Raw genomic sequence first — 17,335 nt, forward strand, 5'->3', positions numbered from 1 at the left:
TTTTAGGTTTCGCAGGAAGCAAATGGCCAGAGGTCAGTTGATTTACTTGGGGTTTTTTTCCCCTCGTGTATGCCCTTTTCATCTGTATGTTGCTGGAAAAATGTTCTTGAAGCAAAGATCAAACTGTTAAATTTTACTTTTGTGTCCTAATTCATGTCAAGGTTATTGCCTGCCTACGTTTCTAAAATTCACCTTCTATTTGAGTGTGTTTCAAAAAAATATAACCAGGTATCTTTAATATCTTTAATCTTGGCCATATTTCATGCTGGTTTGATTCATTTGCCACAAGTAGGGAGGGATAGAAGTCCTGGAAGAAGCTGGGAGTGGTTTTAGATCCCTGTTCTCATGTCTGTGCTGAGGTCTAGAAAAGAGACAAAACTTGTAAAATCTTGGTGGGATTTGGGGTGTTTTAATACAATGTTTCCTGCTGGTTTTGCATGAAGTTCTGTTGGTAGAACCATGGCAGTGCAGATTCTGAAACGTTTCAAAACCTCTTCTAGATCTCTGTAGTTTTGCTTTTATTCTACTCTGTGGAAAGACCTCATGTTTTACCAGTGGAGCTCTACTATGTTTTACCTGTGGAGTCTGCAAAACAGGTTTAAAACAGGATATTGGATGATAACTGTGAATAAAAGCTAGTGCTGGAAGGAGATTATCACCTCCTAGAATTTGAAAGCTTCGTTGTCTTAACAGTGCATCTGTTTTGTGCTGTGTAAATGGTAAGTAATTTCAGAACCAGGTTCAGCACAATGCTGCAGACAAAACCACTATCCCTCTGTTCTATGCCTCCAAGACACTAATGATCTTACCTGCATGGGTATTATGGGTATGGCCATGAATTTCTCTGACATCCCCAGGTCTTTGTTGCTGTTGACTCATTCAGAATTAATCCAGTTTAATCCTAGGGAACATGAAAATGAGAAGGTTTATTTAAAAACAATTCAGTAATTCAAACCAATATGAATTTGTTTTTTATTTCTTTAGGAGACATCACTCAGAAAGGATATGAAAAGAAAAGAGCAAAGCTGTTAGCACGGTACATACCATTAATTCAAGGTAAGAGACTGCATGTAAGTTACACCTTTTGTGCTAAATCTGGGAAAATATGTAATGGAAAAGTTCTTATTAAATAGAATAGACTAATTAATAGTGTTTGATTGACATGGCATCTAACCAGTTTCTTAAAAAGACTGTTTAATGTAAACTATTACTTCTTAAGGTATCTATTGTCAGACTTTATCTTCAATGGCTGAAAGCTAAATGCCCAGCTTTTTTGGTTTATTTTTATACTAGGGCACTTAAATCACTTTGGGTTTGAAGCCATTGTGCTGCCACTGAACTTTAGGCTTGTATTTGCTAGGTAGATGCTTCCATAGCTTGAGAGATTCCGATTGAGAAAAGGGAAAATGAGAGGACAACTGAGATGAATGGACCTGATCATGAGACACTGTAGATAGAGAAAAACAGGTATTATTTTACAATGTTAGTGATGCCTTTAGCTCTTTGTAGCAGGAGAGACAAAAGTTCTATCTCCTTGAGTTCTGCTCAGCTGTGGTGTTTTACGGTGTGTATTTGACGTTGAACAGTTAGAACGTGATCTGAAGTTTCATCATGGGGTTTCTTAGCATGGGTCTGTTGTGGATTTGCTGTTTTACCAACAGCTGTAGCTTTTCCCTTAGCAAATGTATAATACTCTGTGGAACGTGCAGGACCTAACCTGGCTTTATAAAAGGGCTAATTCCTTGAAGAGAAGCAATTTGGATTTCTGTGATAAATACTGTAATCAGCAGCAAGCTTTAGCTTCACCTGCCAGGAGGAACTGTTTCACTTTTCTGTTCATAATACCGTGTGCTCCAGCTCAGCTTAGTTAAAGATTTTGAGACCAGGACCTGCCTTGGGCGAGGACACCTCACACCAGACTATGTCACCCAAGGCTCTGTCCAACCTGGCCTTGAACACTGCCAGAGATGGAGCATTTACTTCTCTGAGCGCCCTATGCAAGTGCCTCAGCACCCTCACAGGGAAGAGCTTCTTCCTTAAGTCTAACTTGAACCTACCTTTGATAGAGCATGCCTTGTACTTTTCTCAAGCGAACCATGTAAGACCTCTTCTGTTCCTGTCAGGAGCCCAGCATGTGGTTATATCCATCATTCTTGATAGCTTGCTTTCTTCTTTTCTGATTAATGTGCTTAGATAGACATTGCCTCTGCTGACTCAGCTAGTGTAACCAAATTTATGTAAGTGATGTGGCCAACATTACCTTGAAAGTTAGTAGTCAAACAAAGAGGGTTTTAACAGGGATCTTCCAAGGTCCATGGCCTCAGTCAGCCAACCATCTTCCCCTGGTTGCTGTGCTTCATGCTCTTCCCTGCTCCTAGGGCTGGTTTTGCCAACTCTCTGCCACAGAGGCTTTTCACTGTCTGTCTTCTGCTTCTTTTGCTGCCTGCTTTGATTAGAACTGGGCTGCATGGCACTTAGGTAATTTATATGAATTTGGGTTGTCCCTGACAGGCAGTATCCCCTATGTTAGGAGAGCTGGGCCTCATGTGCAGTATCTCCTGAACTGCTGTTTTGGGCGCTTCAGCCCAGCATTCATTAGAATGTGATGAGTTTTACACCCTGCTTAGAATGGACTGTTATTCTGAGAAATAAAAGCTGTAGCACATGACATGTAGGTGTTCTGCTTACCAGTCTTGTCATAATGTCTAAATGAGTATGTCTCTTGCTGTTGGCATTTTCATTGAGACAGTTTAGTTTCCTGGCTAGTATTTGGATTCATTGGATTTTTAGCAGATTTTTTGTATTTGCTGCTGCTTCCTTTAATGGCAAATAGTAACACCCTTAAGACGGTTTCATTTTCTTCAAGCTTATGGGCTGAAGTTTACTTTCTTGAGTAGAGGAAAACACTATAGAACAGTGGAAGATTGTAATGCACAATCATTTCTACAGTGTCTATTAACATTTCTTTAAATTCATCATTTTCTGATATGTTATGCTGGGTAATAAATTGTATTGGGTAAACCCTTGTATAGTTTCACTGATCCAGCATGTGTGAACACCTAGATCACTTCAGATCTTGGAGACAAAAATCTGTGGATCAGGTAATATGTTCTGGGAAGTGATATGACAGCAAAGAATGGTCAAATTGAACTGTGACCTGTGTAAGGGCCGGATGCTTAATAACTAAGGTAAGATTTCTCAGACCAAAAAGTGAAGAGAGGTCCTCAGATTTCAGTCTCTTGGGGGATAATTTCCATTTACTCTCCTGCCTTAAGTTTGCTATGAAACGGTCCAAAACTCAGCATATTTCATGTAGAACTTCAGCATCTCAGGTCATTTTTGTGGAAAGAGTTTGGCTGTCTTTTTTCCTTTACAGTTCAGTAGGAACTAACTGGAAATAACTATCCAAAATTCTATTTAAAGCAATGTGGAATTAATGTCTGTTACTATGGAGCTGTACTTAACCTAGGTACACATCAGCACAGCATCAGCTTTGCTGAGAAGACTGAGTAGTGTGAGGTACATAAGTGATGGTGAAATCAAAGGGTTACACCCAGATACTTCATTTGAAGGTGCTACACAATGTTGCACCTCTTCTGCCATGATGCACGAGGCAGTACTAACAGAGAAGGAGAAGCAATTTTCATCACACCTGATCCTGCACCTTGCATACATTAATAAACAGCTGAAAAACCTTCGAGGAAAGATCTTACCTGTTCTTGCAGACTGCCTGTCTCTAACTAGGAATGTCCTGAAGCTCCTTCTTCTTTAGGGCAGGCAGAGACAGAACCAACTAAGAAATACTGCATTCCTCAGCCAAAACCTCCCTGGATTTGGTCGGGACCCTCTGTGAGTGTGGGTGGAAAACAGACCACAGTGGAGAGGGATGAATAGGAGGCCTGCAGGGCTTGGATCCATGGAGAAGGGGTGGAAACAAGGGGCAGGGTTGGAGAAGATGTGCTGAAGAGCCTTGGGTGATGGGTCTTTGGGGAGAACAGGGTGCTGGGTTTGGAGGAGACAGCAGAGAGGGACTAGGGCAGAGCTGGGTAGAGCAAAAGGCTGGCCTAGAGCCAGACCGGGAGTTTCCCACACTTGGGCTATTTTCCTCCTTCTTGTACCCCTTTTCCTTTCTTTTAGTGCTCTGAACCTGGTGCTTGTCTTTTGTTCCTTTCTTATTTCTAGCTCCAGCTCAACAGCTGCAGAAAGGTTTAATGGTGCACAAAGAGCCTGAAGTTGGCCTCTCTCTTCCCCTCTCTTTCTGCAAAGCTATCTAATGGGATAATGTCATCTTTTGCTAACTGTATTTTTGGAGGCATCATACATAACTAGGTAGCAATGCAAGTGAAACTGAGCTGAGGCATTTGTTGCCATGCTACTTTATCTCCTTTGGCTTTCATTTTTACCATTAAAATGTAGAATGTTTTTGATTCAGCTAGTAAACTGCTTCAACTTACATAAATTAACTTAGTTTAGAACTGTAATTACTATGAATTTCTGTTTTGGGAGATTGGATTTCCAGATCAGTCTTTTTGCAAAGGTAAATTAGATTTATCTAATTTAACAAATCTATTTAGATTTGAATTCCTAATAGCTGTTACAAATATGAGTTTGCTGAGATGGTGGTGGAAGTCTTTAAAAACACCTGAGTTTGACCTTAAGACATCACATCTTACACTGATTAGATGGGAGAGGCAATAGAGCAACTGCTCTACATGTGGGTTCTCAGAAGAGTCATCTTGCAATAAAGTTTGTGCTTTTGCTAAGTGTGTTTTTGACATTTCTCCTGGGAAGACAGGCTGAGAGAGCTGGGTAGGGTCAGCCTGGACAAGAGAAGGCTCCTTAAGGGGAGACCTTAAGAGCAGCTCCACTGCCCAAAGGGGCTACAGGAAACCTGGAGAGGGGCTTTGGACAGGGGCCTGTAGGGACAGGACAAGGAGAATGGCTTTAACCTGCCAGAACAGGGGAGACTGAGATGAGCTCTTAGGCAGAAGCTCTTCCCTGTGAGGGTGCTGAGGCGCTGGCACAGGGTGCCCAGAGAAGCTGTGGCTGCCCCATCCCTGGCAGTGTTCAAGGCCAGGTTGGACACAGGAGCTTGGAGCACCCTTCTCTAGTGGAAGGTGTCCCTGCCCATGGCAGGGGTTGGAACTGGATGAGCTTTAAGGTCCCTTCCAACCCAAATCAGGCTGGGATTGTGTGATTCATTTATCTTTGTGTGTCTCATGCCAGATGTGTTTAGCCAGGCATCCTCCCCAGCAGTGCTTTCACTTGTGGTCGTTGTCCTGTCTACTGGTCAGTTCTCTTATCATAAATTGGTTTTGTTTCTATAAATCAAAATTGCTTGAAATATCAGTGTTAGTTTTGACTCTGCAGTGTTAGTGAATGGAAGAATACAGTTATAATTCGTATATTAACTTTTAATTTCATCCTGTAGAAATGAATTGTTCAGTTAATTGGAACAAGCAGCCTCTTTAAGATGACTTAGTTTTTTCTAGCTTTGGCTAAGTTAAAAATGGACAAAATTGAGTGATAGTGGATCAAGTCTTCAGTGTGTACTGCTTAAAATGTTATTTTTGTAAAGCTCATCAGTGTGAATGGGGGATTTAGCAAATTACCCAGCTGCTTCTGCTGAAGGCCGAGGTACTGATTTGCATAGTACCAGAATAAATTACCAAGTTCACCAAGCTTGTAGAACAGGATTTTTCTGGCACATACTTGTGCAGCCTAAGAGTTACATGCAACATCTTACTGTTTTTACCAAAAAGTGATGCTTTTCACATTGATCCTTGGTATTTCTGCATTATGAAGTGAAACCTTTGAGAAAGTGAAAGGGAGATTTAACCTGAAGAAATGCACCTGTGGTTGCCAACAGCAGCACTGATTTTGTGCCTCATCCTTATTTAAAGGGTACTTCTGAGGTTCTGTGATACATATTTCATTGTCATGGCTTCGCTGTGGTCTTACAAGTCCCGATTCCAAGGCTGTGTGGTCACTTGCTTACATACGAGCTGCAGGAATTTGGAATAGGGGTTCATGGGCTAAACTGAGCCTGGATAGAAACAGATTTCTAAAGCTGGGTACTGAACTGTAGGACTGGCAAAGATAAGAGCAAGGAACGCAGAGGAGGGCATTAATCTCTTCTTCCACCTAGAACTTACTACCCTCTTTTGGAGGAAAAAAACCCAACTCAGTTACTGCATTATCTGTTGCATCTGCTCTTTTCTTGGCTCAGGCTTTGAAGAAATTACTTGCCTTAATCTTTTTAATGAATATAAAGTTGTTATTTATTGTATCCAGATCAACAACTCTCACTGGACTCTTGACTTGTGGTTATTTTAAACATTCATTCACATGAAACGCACAGTACAGTTCTCAAGTGTTTTCAGCGCCCTTCAATTGTCAGATACATTGAATCAATTCCATTGGCAGACTGAAGTTGCTTTTGTTTTAGAAACAGAACTCTGCTAAAGGTTTTTCAGGGAATGGTTCCTCTTTATTCTGGGTAAGCACATGATGTTTCTGCACTACTCAGCTCCAAGTTCAAGTGTCCTCCACTGAGGACATTTCAGTTTCTTTACTGGCCTGTCTCATTTTCCCTGTTATGTACTTCAAAAGCTTCACTTTCGGAAAATAGGAAATTATGTTATTTCTGTATAGCAAACTGTAAAAGACAGGAGCACGTCTCCGGAGTTGGATGCCCAGAGAACCTGTGGCTGCCCCATCCCTGGCAGTGTTCAAGGCCAGGTTGGACACAGGGGCTTGGAGCAATCTGCTCTAGTGGAAGGTGTCCCTACCCCATAACAGGGGGATGGATCTGGATGAGCATTAAGGTCCCTTCCAACACAAACCATTCCATCATTCTGATTCTCTGATTTCTTTCGATGTCCAGCAGTTAGGCAGGAGAGGGTTGATTCCCTTTCCTCCGTCTGCATGGATCTGGCATGCAGAATACCTAATGACAAAGGACTGTAAACAAAGTAGAGCAGTTTTTTCTGATCCTCAGAAGTGTTTGTTATCTTCTGTGTGAAGCGCTTATCTGATGAACCTAGGGTTTAAATAATTTCAAATGCAGTTGGTAGGTGAGATTTGATTTTTAGAGGTATAGACTGAGGGCTCCAGTTGAACTTGTGTATATTCTTGACACCTACTTACTCAGGAAGCAGATGTTTTATTCGTGAGCCTCAATTTGTACTGAAATCAAACTGTATTCCAGGTGTGGATCCATCCCTGCAAGCAGAGAACAGAGTGTCAGGCTCTTCACAAGCTACCGCCACTGGTGTGAAACAGCAAAAATCCCGTTCCAACAACTCAAGGGATGAGCGCTTCCGATCTGGTAAGGACATGAAATGTAGCTAAAATAGCAGGTGTTTTAAGAGGGAAAGTAGTACCTACTACACCTAAATAAAAAGTTGGAAGTGCTTGGGAGAATGGAAGAGCTGATGAGTATTTTTCGAGTAGCTTTTTGTATTTCTTATACACGAGTGGGTTTGTCCGAATCCAGAATGGAGGAAAAGGCAGAAGGGAAAGAAATTGTAGCCATGCCTTCTGATGTTTTTCTTACTGTGATTTTTACACTGTGCATAACAGTTTTCTCTTGTTTGCTGAGAAAAATGATTGGGTTGCAGTTTATGGAGCAATTATTTAAACATTTAGAAGATTGCATTGTGTGAGTTGTGGGTTATTTTGCTTGTCAGTGGGTTATTTTGTTAAAGAAAGGTTGTAGGATTATTATATTTGTTGTAGCTCACTTTCAGATATTTCCTGGTTTAAAGCAAGTGCACAAAAAAGGGAAATGTCACAATGGATATTCTACTTAAAATTAAATGGACACCACTGTGACAAACCTGTTTTGGAAACTTCTGTGAAAACACCAATATCCTTATCACATCCTGTTGCCATTGTTACTTCTCAGGTGGTTGAAGTACAGTTTCCCTGTGAAATTCCTTGTCACAATAGTAAGAACAGGCAGGTGTTTGGAAGGTGCATTCTCTCCTAAATACCTTTGGACTAGAAGTTTTTCTGTTTGTTTTCTAGGGTAATTATATGCCTTGGGTTTGGGGATGGGAAGTGCAAGTAATGGCATGCACTGCACATCCTTACTGTGTTGTTGGTCTTGCATTGCCTTGCTTTTTAGCATAGTGGTCATTGCATCATATTTATATATTATGAAAACTAATTAAATGACATGTTCAAGAGTATATACAAATTGGTTATTTATGTTTATTCTTGCATTTCAAATGTATCATCAGTAGACTTTCACTGTTGAAGATACTAGGGAAAAACCCAACAGATTTAGTGGTTGAATTACAACCACATTTTCCAAGTTACTTCATGACCAATCGGATATTGCAAGCATAAATCTGATAGAAATTAGATCTTTAAAATAGCATGTGGTGATGTTAAACTAACAGATAAAATCTGCAAAAAGAGCGGAACTGTAATGGGGAACTATTAGCTGAGGGAGCTGGGAGGGTCTAAAGCAACATGCTATATATGAGCACTGCGCTGAATATGAGCATTGTGCTGTCTACATGGACATTTTTCCTGTCTCAAAGGCTCAGATGTCCTAATTTGCACCAAGGATACTTAAAAAAGCAAACCAATAAACCAGAAGCAAGTGAAGAACCCTGCCATACTACTGGTGCTGTCTGGGGGAAGTTTGGCATTGGGCTCATGCCATAGTGCAAGACACGTAAAAATGGATGGGTATTAACAAGTTCAGTTCCCATACTTGCTGATGTATAGTGTCTTTAGATGATGGTGTCTTTAATTGTTAGCCTGACTAGCAGTGCTAATAATCAGTGCTTCCTCTTTTCCTAGAGTTAATACTTCTATGGCCTTGTTGATTTTAACATTCTTTAAGTGGAATTTCAGTGATTCTAAAGCACTGCTCGCAGCCTTGTCAGGCCAGAGCTTAGCTGATACTGTTACATCTCCATATGAGCATTTCTGAATGATCCGAAGTGTTCAATGGACAGTTAACTCAAGAGTAAGCCTGATGTGTAGGGATTTTAGGTTATTTCTTGTACTTATCACTGGCCAGTGCCAAAATCATAGGTAGTACTTCATATGGACTGCCACATACTTGCTGAAAGTATTACTACTCTGATTCTAATAGGTGTTGACTCATCTAGTTGATTTGAGTCTGAAAATGCTTCACATTGGAGTTGCCTTTCAGTATCGACAGGGTGCTGGAGAGGGACTCTTCATCAGGGACTGTAGCAATAGGACGAGGGGTGATGGGTTCAAACAGGGGAAGTTCAGGTTAGATCTGAGGCAGAAGTTCTTCCCTGTGAGGGTGCTGAGGCGCTGGCACAGGGTGCCCAGAGAAGCTGTGGCTGCCCCATCCCTGGCAGTGTTCAAGGCCAGGTTGGACACAGGGGCTTGGAGCACCCTGCTCTAGCGGAAGGTGTCCCTGTCCATGGCAGGGGTGGAACTGGGTGAGCTTTAAGGTCCCTTCCAACACAAACGAGTTTGGGATTCTATGATGCTCTTTTTCAAAGGTACTCATGCTGTGAGATTGATGTCTACATACAGCATGAGTAGAATCTATGTTGATGTCTCAGAAGACAGCAGTTACTGCGAAGTGGCTTCAGTTGATTCCTTCCAGTGTTTGGTCAGAAAGAGAGTCACAGTATTACTTCACAAAGCAGTCCCAATTTAGCTGAGAAACTCTGTCTATGCTAAAAGCATTTTCTATCTGAAGAAAAGATATCCATCACCCGTAGCTTGAAATGTTGTTAGCTTTTTTAATTTCCCCACTCTTTGGCATACGTTTGAAGGGTAAACAGCCTTAGGCTATAATTCTGGATACTGTTGCTTCTTTTATCCATTTCTTTGCCTCCCAGGGCTTCTGCTATGTCCTTTCCAAGAGCAGCTGATGAGGGTGGAATGCCACTTTTCACAGAACAGGATCTCTTTCTGGAGCAATTGTAGTTATTTTAGAACCATCAACAAAATGACTTAAAAAAAGCAAGTGGAACAATGTTGCCTTTTTATGTAATTAATCTGCCATTTACTAGCTGAACGCACAGTTTTTAATAGATTCCCACAGTTATCCATTTAAATTAACTCTAATTTTTATTATCCACAGATACTTGTATTTAAGCAGTAAATATTACCAAAAAATTCCAACAGTGAATACCATCAATAAACACTGTAGGCTACTCAGTTATCTAATAGTTCCTGGGACGACAGTTAACATTCCAGTGCTTTACCTAGGCTTTTATCCTGTTAAAGGATGTGTGGTACAGAAAGGGAGAAATGCAGGGACTTTGCAAGCATTCATCCATCATAAGCACTAAAACTCTTGTACTTGCAATGCAGATGGTGATGCAGCAGCTATTGCTGCTAGCTTTTCTTCCAGGGAGGGTATGTGGTTTCTGGTGGAGGTTCTGTGCCTTCTCCTGTGTTCAATCCCACTGCTGCCTGGTTTGGGGTCAGAATACAAATGAGTTTACTGCTAAGCCTTGAGGGTGTCTGAAAAAGCTTTCCTGGCACCTATACTGTTTCTTTCCACTCTTGCACTTTTTTCTGGTTACTGTTCTTAAGCTTATTGGAGATACAGCTGTAATATACAGACTGTGCTCCTGGAACAGAGCCTCGCATGTGCTGGGCTGCACCCCCAGAGCGTGAGCAGCACCTCAGGGAGGGGATTCTCCTCCTCTGCTGTGCTGTGGGGAGACCCCCCCTGCAGTCCTGATCCAGCTCTGGGGCAACAGCACAAGAGGGATGTGGAGCTGCTGGAGCGAGTACAGAGGAGGCCATGGAGATGCTGCGAGGGCTGGAGCAGCTCTGCTCTGGAGCCAGGCTGAGAGAGCTGGGCTGGGTCAGCCTGGACAAGAGAAGGCTCCTTAAGGGGAGACCTCAGAGCAGCTCCAGTGCCTAAAGGGGCTGCAGGAAACCTGGAGAGGGGCTTTGGACAAAGGCCCATAGGGACAGGACAAGGGGAATGGCTTTAACCTGCCAGAACAGGGGAGACTGAGATGAGCTCTTAGGCAGAAGCTCTTCCCTGTGAGGGTGCTGAGGCGCTGGCACAGGGTGCCCAGAGAAGCTGTGGCTGCCCCATCCCTGGCAGTGTTTAAGGCCAGGTTGGACACAGGGGCTTGGAGCACCCTGCTCTAGTGGAAGGTGTCCCTGCCTGTGGCAGGATGGTCCCTTCCAACCCAAATAATTCTACGATTCTCTGAACAGATATAGGGATGTGTCTGGGGAGCTGTTCCTGATGAGGAGCAGGCCTTCTCACCTGTGCAGGTGCAGGGTGATCCCTGTAGAGCAGTGGGCAGTATACAGCAGCTCCCTTTCATTTCCTGTGATGAAGCTTGATCCCACATCAGTACTCTTCTGTAGTAGCCTTCCTGGAGTCATACTGCCTTTTACAGTCATTTTTACTTCTCCCTGACTCAACACCCCGCCGCCCCCCCAGCGATCCTTGTCACAGGGATGCGATCATATGGGACACTTTAGAGTACCATTTGTAGAGGCCAGAAGGGCTGGTTGCTTTAGCTGGTGGCATTTGGAGACCTGTGAGAAGCAGGAAAACTGGTCAACCTGTGAATGCCATTTTTAGTTTAAACAATGGTAGAAATTCTTCCTCCTTTCCCTAAGGCAGGAGCAAGAATCAGGGGCTGATAAAACAAGCAGAGGCTACAAACAGGGAAGAAAAATGCTTTTCTAATAGCTGGAGGGTTTAGGGTCTAATACTTCAGTTGATTTATAGTCCACAAAGTATTTCTTAATGTTCCTCTCCCATCTTTTTTCAAGGACATGTAGGAAGAAAGGAAATGAGAATAGGTACTTAAAATGGAAGAGGAGATTATGGGTCTTACTGCAGCAGCAGAAGGGGAAAATGTTTAGAATCGATAATGAATTGTTGATGGCTGTTTGCAGCTTGCTCAAGAGCAGAAACAAGTTGTTCAAGGCTTTTTCTTCTGCTTTTGGATATGCTTTTTTCTCACTTTGGTACGTGTAATCTTCATGTTAATCAGATGGTGGGCTTGCTGATGTCAGTCAGATGGTGGGCTTGCTGTTCAGCTCCCCACTGCTCACTGCTGAACAGTTGTGTTCCCTGCTCTCAAATATGGTGCAATTCCAATCACATTCAATCTGGATTTAATGACTAGTTCACTGGGGAAGACTGAAGTCCACAGTTCTTACATGTTAAATCAGTTTCACAGTCCATTTTTAACCCTGTAGTAGTACACAACGGCAGAGAGCTGCCGTTTGTAATTCTGCTATCCAACTAGGCTTTAATTTATTACTGTCTGAATTTTTGTATCTTGAATGTTCTGCAGCTTTAAAATGATTTCATTCCTTTTACTTTAGCAAAGTCTCTTTCATTGGGTACCTAATGTAGAAAAGCTCTTATAGGAAATGTGGGACAGGAACTAAGTGTTCCAGGGAACCCTTGAATTTATTTGGCCAAGAGAATGGTCCTATTCAGTTGTTATCCAAGGACAAGATATTAACAGCAAAATTCCAAGCTGGAGATAGATCTTAATGAGTGTAGAAGGAACTGATGAGTTTAAGCAACGCTATAAAAATAAACCATGAAACAGAATGAAACAGTATTCCGACTGGTTCCGGTTTTATCATTCCATCTGGTGTTTTCCAGCTTTGAGGTAGGAGTTGGGAGGGCAAGAGGAGGAGGTGGAGCTGATTTTGCCCTCTGGAAAAGGAATAAAAAGTAGTTCCCATGCTTGCTACCACAAATCTGTGTTATGTTACGACCTGTCCCACTATCCTTTCTTAAGATTCCTCAATGCACCCTTGCCTGGAGACAGGCCTTTCCATTCCCTACGTGCACAGCTAGCTAAGACTGCTGTCAGGTTTTAATCTATGATGTTATTTAAGGACTTGATGAATATATACAGAGTGTAAATACTGCATGTTATTCTTCTCTTTTGGAAGACCTTTTCTGCAGTGAAAAACATTTATGTTCTGCCAGATGCAAGAAAAACGTCTTCTAAATTAAGCACAGATATATGCATGGTTGAAGTGAACGCATCTTGTACTTACCGTCTATACGTAAAAGGTTGGTTTTGACTGCAAGTTCTGCCACGGACATGTGGCTTGCACAATTGGCATTTTGTCCCTAACTTTTAAAGGCTGAAAACATAAGCTTTCTGTAATATTCTCAACTCTGTGGATAGTAGTAAGTGCATAAAGGAGCACAGGAAAACAAGACGTGTGTTGAGTTCTCATTAAGCTTTCTGGACTTATGTGGAAATCAGAGGTTTGCGTCTGGGTATCCATAATAGTGAACTTCAGTGGTGGGTATCTACAATGAGAGGAGGGAGAAGTGAGCAAAGCCACAGATCAGGAGTAGTGAAGACTTGTCCAAAAGCAGTAGCTCAGATGTGGGGAAAAGGAGGCAGGGAGAGAGAATGCTTAATTCATGACACATGTATTGAAAACTCCTTGGTGTGAAGGTCAGCGGCAAAAATCTAGCATGGTGCCAAATATTACAAGGAAAATCATGTCTCAAAAGACAGAGGTTTAAAAACGGGGGGGGGGGCGGCAGGGGGTTGTATTTTTATTTATTTCACCTCATAATAGCATCATCCTTGAACCTCACAAGTTGGTTGCACAGAAAGTTCTTATTTGAGACAAGCATTTTACCTAGTAAATTCCTACCTAGTAGATTCAGCAAGGCCAAGTGCAGGGTCCTGCCCTTGGGTCAGGGCAATCCCAAGCACAAACACAGGCTGGGTTGAGAATGGATGGAGAGTAGCCCTGGGGAGAAGGACTTGGGAGTGTTGGGTGAGCTGTTGGAGCGAGTGCAGAGGAGGCCATGGGGATGCTGCAAGGGGGGGAGCAGCTCTGGTCTGCAGCCAGGCTGAGAGAGCTGGGCTGGGTCAGCCTGGAGAAGAGAAGGCTCCTTAAGGGGAGACCGCAGAGCAGCTCCAGTGCCTCAAGGGGCTGCAGGAAACCTGGAGAGGGGCTTTGGACAAGGGGCTGTAGGGACAGGACAAGGGGAATGGCTTTAACCTGCCAGAACAGGGGAGACTGAGATGAGCTCTTAGGCAGAAGCTCTTCCCTGTGAGGGTGCTGAGGCGCTGGCACAGGGTGCCCAGAGAAGCTGTGGCTGCCCCATCCCTGGCAGTGTTCAAGGCCAGGTTGGACACAGGGACTTGGAGCAACCTGCTCTAGTGGAAGGTGTCCCTGCCTGTGGCAGGGGTTGGAACTGGATGAGCTTTAAGGTCCCTTCCAACCTAAACCAGGCTGTGATTTTAAGATAGGTCTTGTAAGAACACACAGGTGATACATTCTATTTGTGTATATGTGTATTTTAAATTCAGCTGAATAGATGATCTGGGGAGAGTTGCAGGCTTGAAAAGTGACATTGTTACTGCAAAGAATTAATGAACAAAGAATAAGACCAAATATATTGCATCCTCTGGAGAGTCATGCTTCTATGTGCAGTATTTGTAATCTGGTTTTGAAATGGGGAATTGAGTAGTTGTCCCCCAAGTGTTGGTTGTTTATTCAGTGTATTGGGACACAGCTGCCTTTGGAAAGTGTGCCATGCCAAGACTTCCTGAAGGTTCACGTTGATGTGCTGTGCTATGCTGTTTCATAGATGTTCATTCTCTGGAATGCTCAAAAATCACTTCTGTTTCTTGTTAAAACAGGAACTTCCTCAGAGCTATCTCTTGACTGAAATTGATCAGCCTATTTAAAATAAATTAGTACTCCAGAGCCTTATGCTGAGCATGACCCAAGCAGGTACAGAGCTGGTACCGTAAAATATGGAGCTTTGCCTGTAGTCATCATCAAGGTTAACCCCTATAGGTATGGGGCAGAGAAATTACTTTTAGATTTGTTTTCCGTGAGTTTGACTCTTTAGGCCATAAGTTAAAGTATATTTTTAGTCTGCCTCATTTCTCCTTGGTATCTGTTCTCATGCATTTGCTTTCTACGTAAGGCTTCTCTTTTGAAAGCATTGCAATATATCTATGTGAAAGAGAAAAATCTGCTGAAGGCAATTTAAAACTGCTTGAATACATTAAACCTTATCTGCAGTGTGGTCTTGATTGAACACTAAATTCCTCTTTAATCTCAGTTTTGGCTTAAAAGTAAGAAAATACACCCAGTAAGCATATTAGGGTAATTTTTGTTTTCAGGAAAGTGAAAACATTTTGTGTCTGTTCCCTAATTCTTACACATTTTGCCCCTGCTTTCTATTTTGGATTACTTGCATTCTTTTGTGAAAGCTTCAAGTGTACATTTTCCACTTATTTTCCCATTTTCCCATTTCAGGATGAAGAGTCCAGTGCTGTTGCCAGTTTATCTCCATTTAGATTTCCCCATAAAATGAAACTAAATCATAGCCCAGAACTAATGTACTTGGTATTCTGTAACTTGACTACAAGATTTTTCAGGGTGTTCTTCCTAAGTGATAACTTTGAAAGCCTCTGGGCTGAGAAAACATGTCAACTTGATCCTTAACTTTAGAAACTGTTGCCTCTGAGCTTAATTTGAGTGGGGGGACAGGCATGTTTATTCAGTCCTACTACACACCCTTGAAGGAGGAACGGCTGGTATGAGTTGTCACAGCTTCAGAATTGCAAACTGTGTTGCTGTGGTTTAGCTTTGGACCTTCATGCTGCCCAAGAAGTGCTGCTTCCACTGCATTTGGGAGCCTAATCCTTTCTTCAAGCTAAGCAGTTGGGCTACACAGGACTGAAGACATAAGGGCCATCACGTGCAATTCAGCCTTTGGATTAGAGCATTGATGCTTTCTGTGTTTTTAGAAAGGAATAATGGTTAAACTTAATCTCTTAACCTTTTTTTCTTTTTCTCTCCTATGTAGATGTCCACACGGAAGCAGTACAAGCAGCACTGGCAAAATACAAAGAGAGGAAGATGCCCATGCCTTCAAAAAGACGGTCTGTTCTTGTACACTCTTCAGTAGAAACATACACACCTCCAGGTATCTATTGAGTTAACCTACGTAAATCTTGCCAGGTGAACGTACTAGCAAATATAAAGAGCAAATGCTTTGTAAGTATGTTGCAATAAAACCTCTTCTATATTCATGGCTGCATTCCCTGATCATCAGGTGTTGGTTGGATTTGTCCTTTTAGTGTCTTGTCTAGAGATACTGTAGCTGCTGAAGGTACACTTGAAAGCAATCCTAGAGTGAGCAGTTGCCCTTCATGCATTAGATATGCTCTCTGAGGTAGTGCCTTGCTTGGAAGGAGATCGTCTTGGCAAGAATGTCAGAGCTGTAAATACCATATTCCACGTTGCATAAGCTTCTTTTTTTAAGAGTTGAAGAAAATGCCAGAGCATGAAGTTGCTGCACTGACTTGCGGAACATCCATCAGGTGGTTTCAGTGGTGAGGAATTTAAAACTTCCCAGAAATCAGATGCTCTGATTCAGCATCAGATTGGTCAGGTCAGAATTCTTTATTAAGGGGAAAAAAAGTAATCTTCCTGTTGTCTCGCAATGAATTCTCTAGAGATTAGGAAAATCTTTCTCCAGATGCATGTGCTAGCACGCCAAGTGTTTTCAGGGCAGTGTCTTGTATAGAAAGAGGAGGAATTGCCCTAAGCTCTGAATCCTTGAATGATGTGCTCTTGTCTTTCCTGATGAGTAGAAGCACACTGACCTCTAGTGCCCTTCCCCATCTAATCTATTTCTTATCCCCTTTCTGTAAAAGAGCAGGTCTGGTATGCTGCTCTCTCGTTTCTTCATTCTGTTCTTCCCATTTAAAGGAAATCTCATTTTTCTTTGCTAGTGACACACTTCTATATATTATTTTTGTGAGTTCGATGGTTATTTCATTAGTTAGTAATAAGCTGCTTTTGTAGTCTTATATATGGTCTTTCTTCACCCTTACGTTTTTGCTGACAAAATACGTTAAGGTGTTGTGCTAAGGATTAGCTTATTCTTCTAGTACTTTTATACTCAGAAGCCCATGAGGGCAGTACTTGTAGCAGGGTGATTATCATGCACTTGAGTTTTCTCACATCCATGTTAGTTTTGTAAGCGAAAGTTGTCATGAATTCCATAAAGTGAAATCCTGGAGAAAATGAGCTTACAGTGACCATCTGTATACCAAGGCTTTGGGAGAGAGGCCCTGAGGTTTCTGTTTATAGCTTTTCAAAGCAGTATTCCTTCTCATCCTCCAGAATCAACTCTGATAGAACAAGCATCAGTGCATTTTAGGTAGCATCACTCTGTTTCTCTCATTCTCTTGGTGTGACAAATTGCTATGTGCTTGGCATGAGGTTTAGCACGACAAAAAAAGAACACACCACTGTTCTGCCTAGGATTTAGTGCCCAGAAAAGAGCTGGCATCCAGAATCCTGCTGAGAGCAAAGGACAGCA

At 42.3% G+C, this 17,335-nt stretch overlaps 1 protein-coding gene across 5 annotated transcripts in view; it reads left to right on the plus strand.

The window, feature by feature from the left end:
* DIP2A (disco interacting protein 2 homolog A) overlaps positions 1 to 17,335 on the plus strand; it is a 96,768-nt gene that overhangs the window by 29,750 nt on the left and 49,683 nt on the right. For all 5 annotated transcript variants that reach the window (XR_009724671.1, XM_061348128.1, XM_061348129.1 and 2 more), the window contains exons 2-4: positions 985 to 1,056; positions 7,211 to 7,330; positions 15,812 to 15,931. Coding sequence is in view for 4 of the 5 variants with exons in the window: in XM_061348128.1 (XP_061204112.1) it covers positions 985 to 1,056; positions 7,211 to 7,330; positions 15,812 to 15,931 (312 nt within the window). In the remaining variant the exon portion in view is untranslated. The remainder of the gene's footprint in view (positions 1 to 984; positions 1,057 to 7,210; positions 7,331 to 15,811; positions 15,932 to 17,335) is intronic.

This window comes from Neopsephotus bourkii, unplaced genomic scaffold, assembly GCF_033783945.1.
Source record: "Neopsephotus bourkii isolate Nb327-2 ecotype Australia unplaced genomic scaffold, CSIRO-AGI_Nbou_v1 NB_335, whole genome shotgun sequence".
Classification (NCBI taxonomy): Eukaryota; Metazoa; Chordata; class Aves; order Psittaciformes; family Psittacidae; genus Neopsephotus; species Neopsephotus bourkii.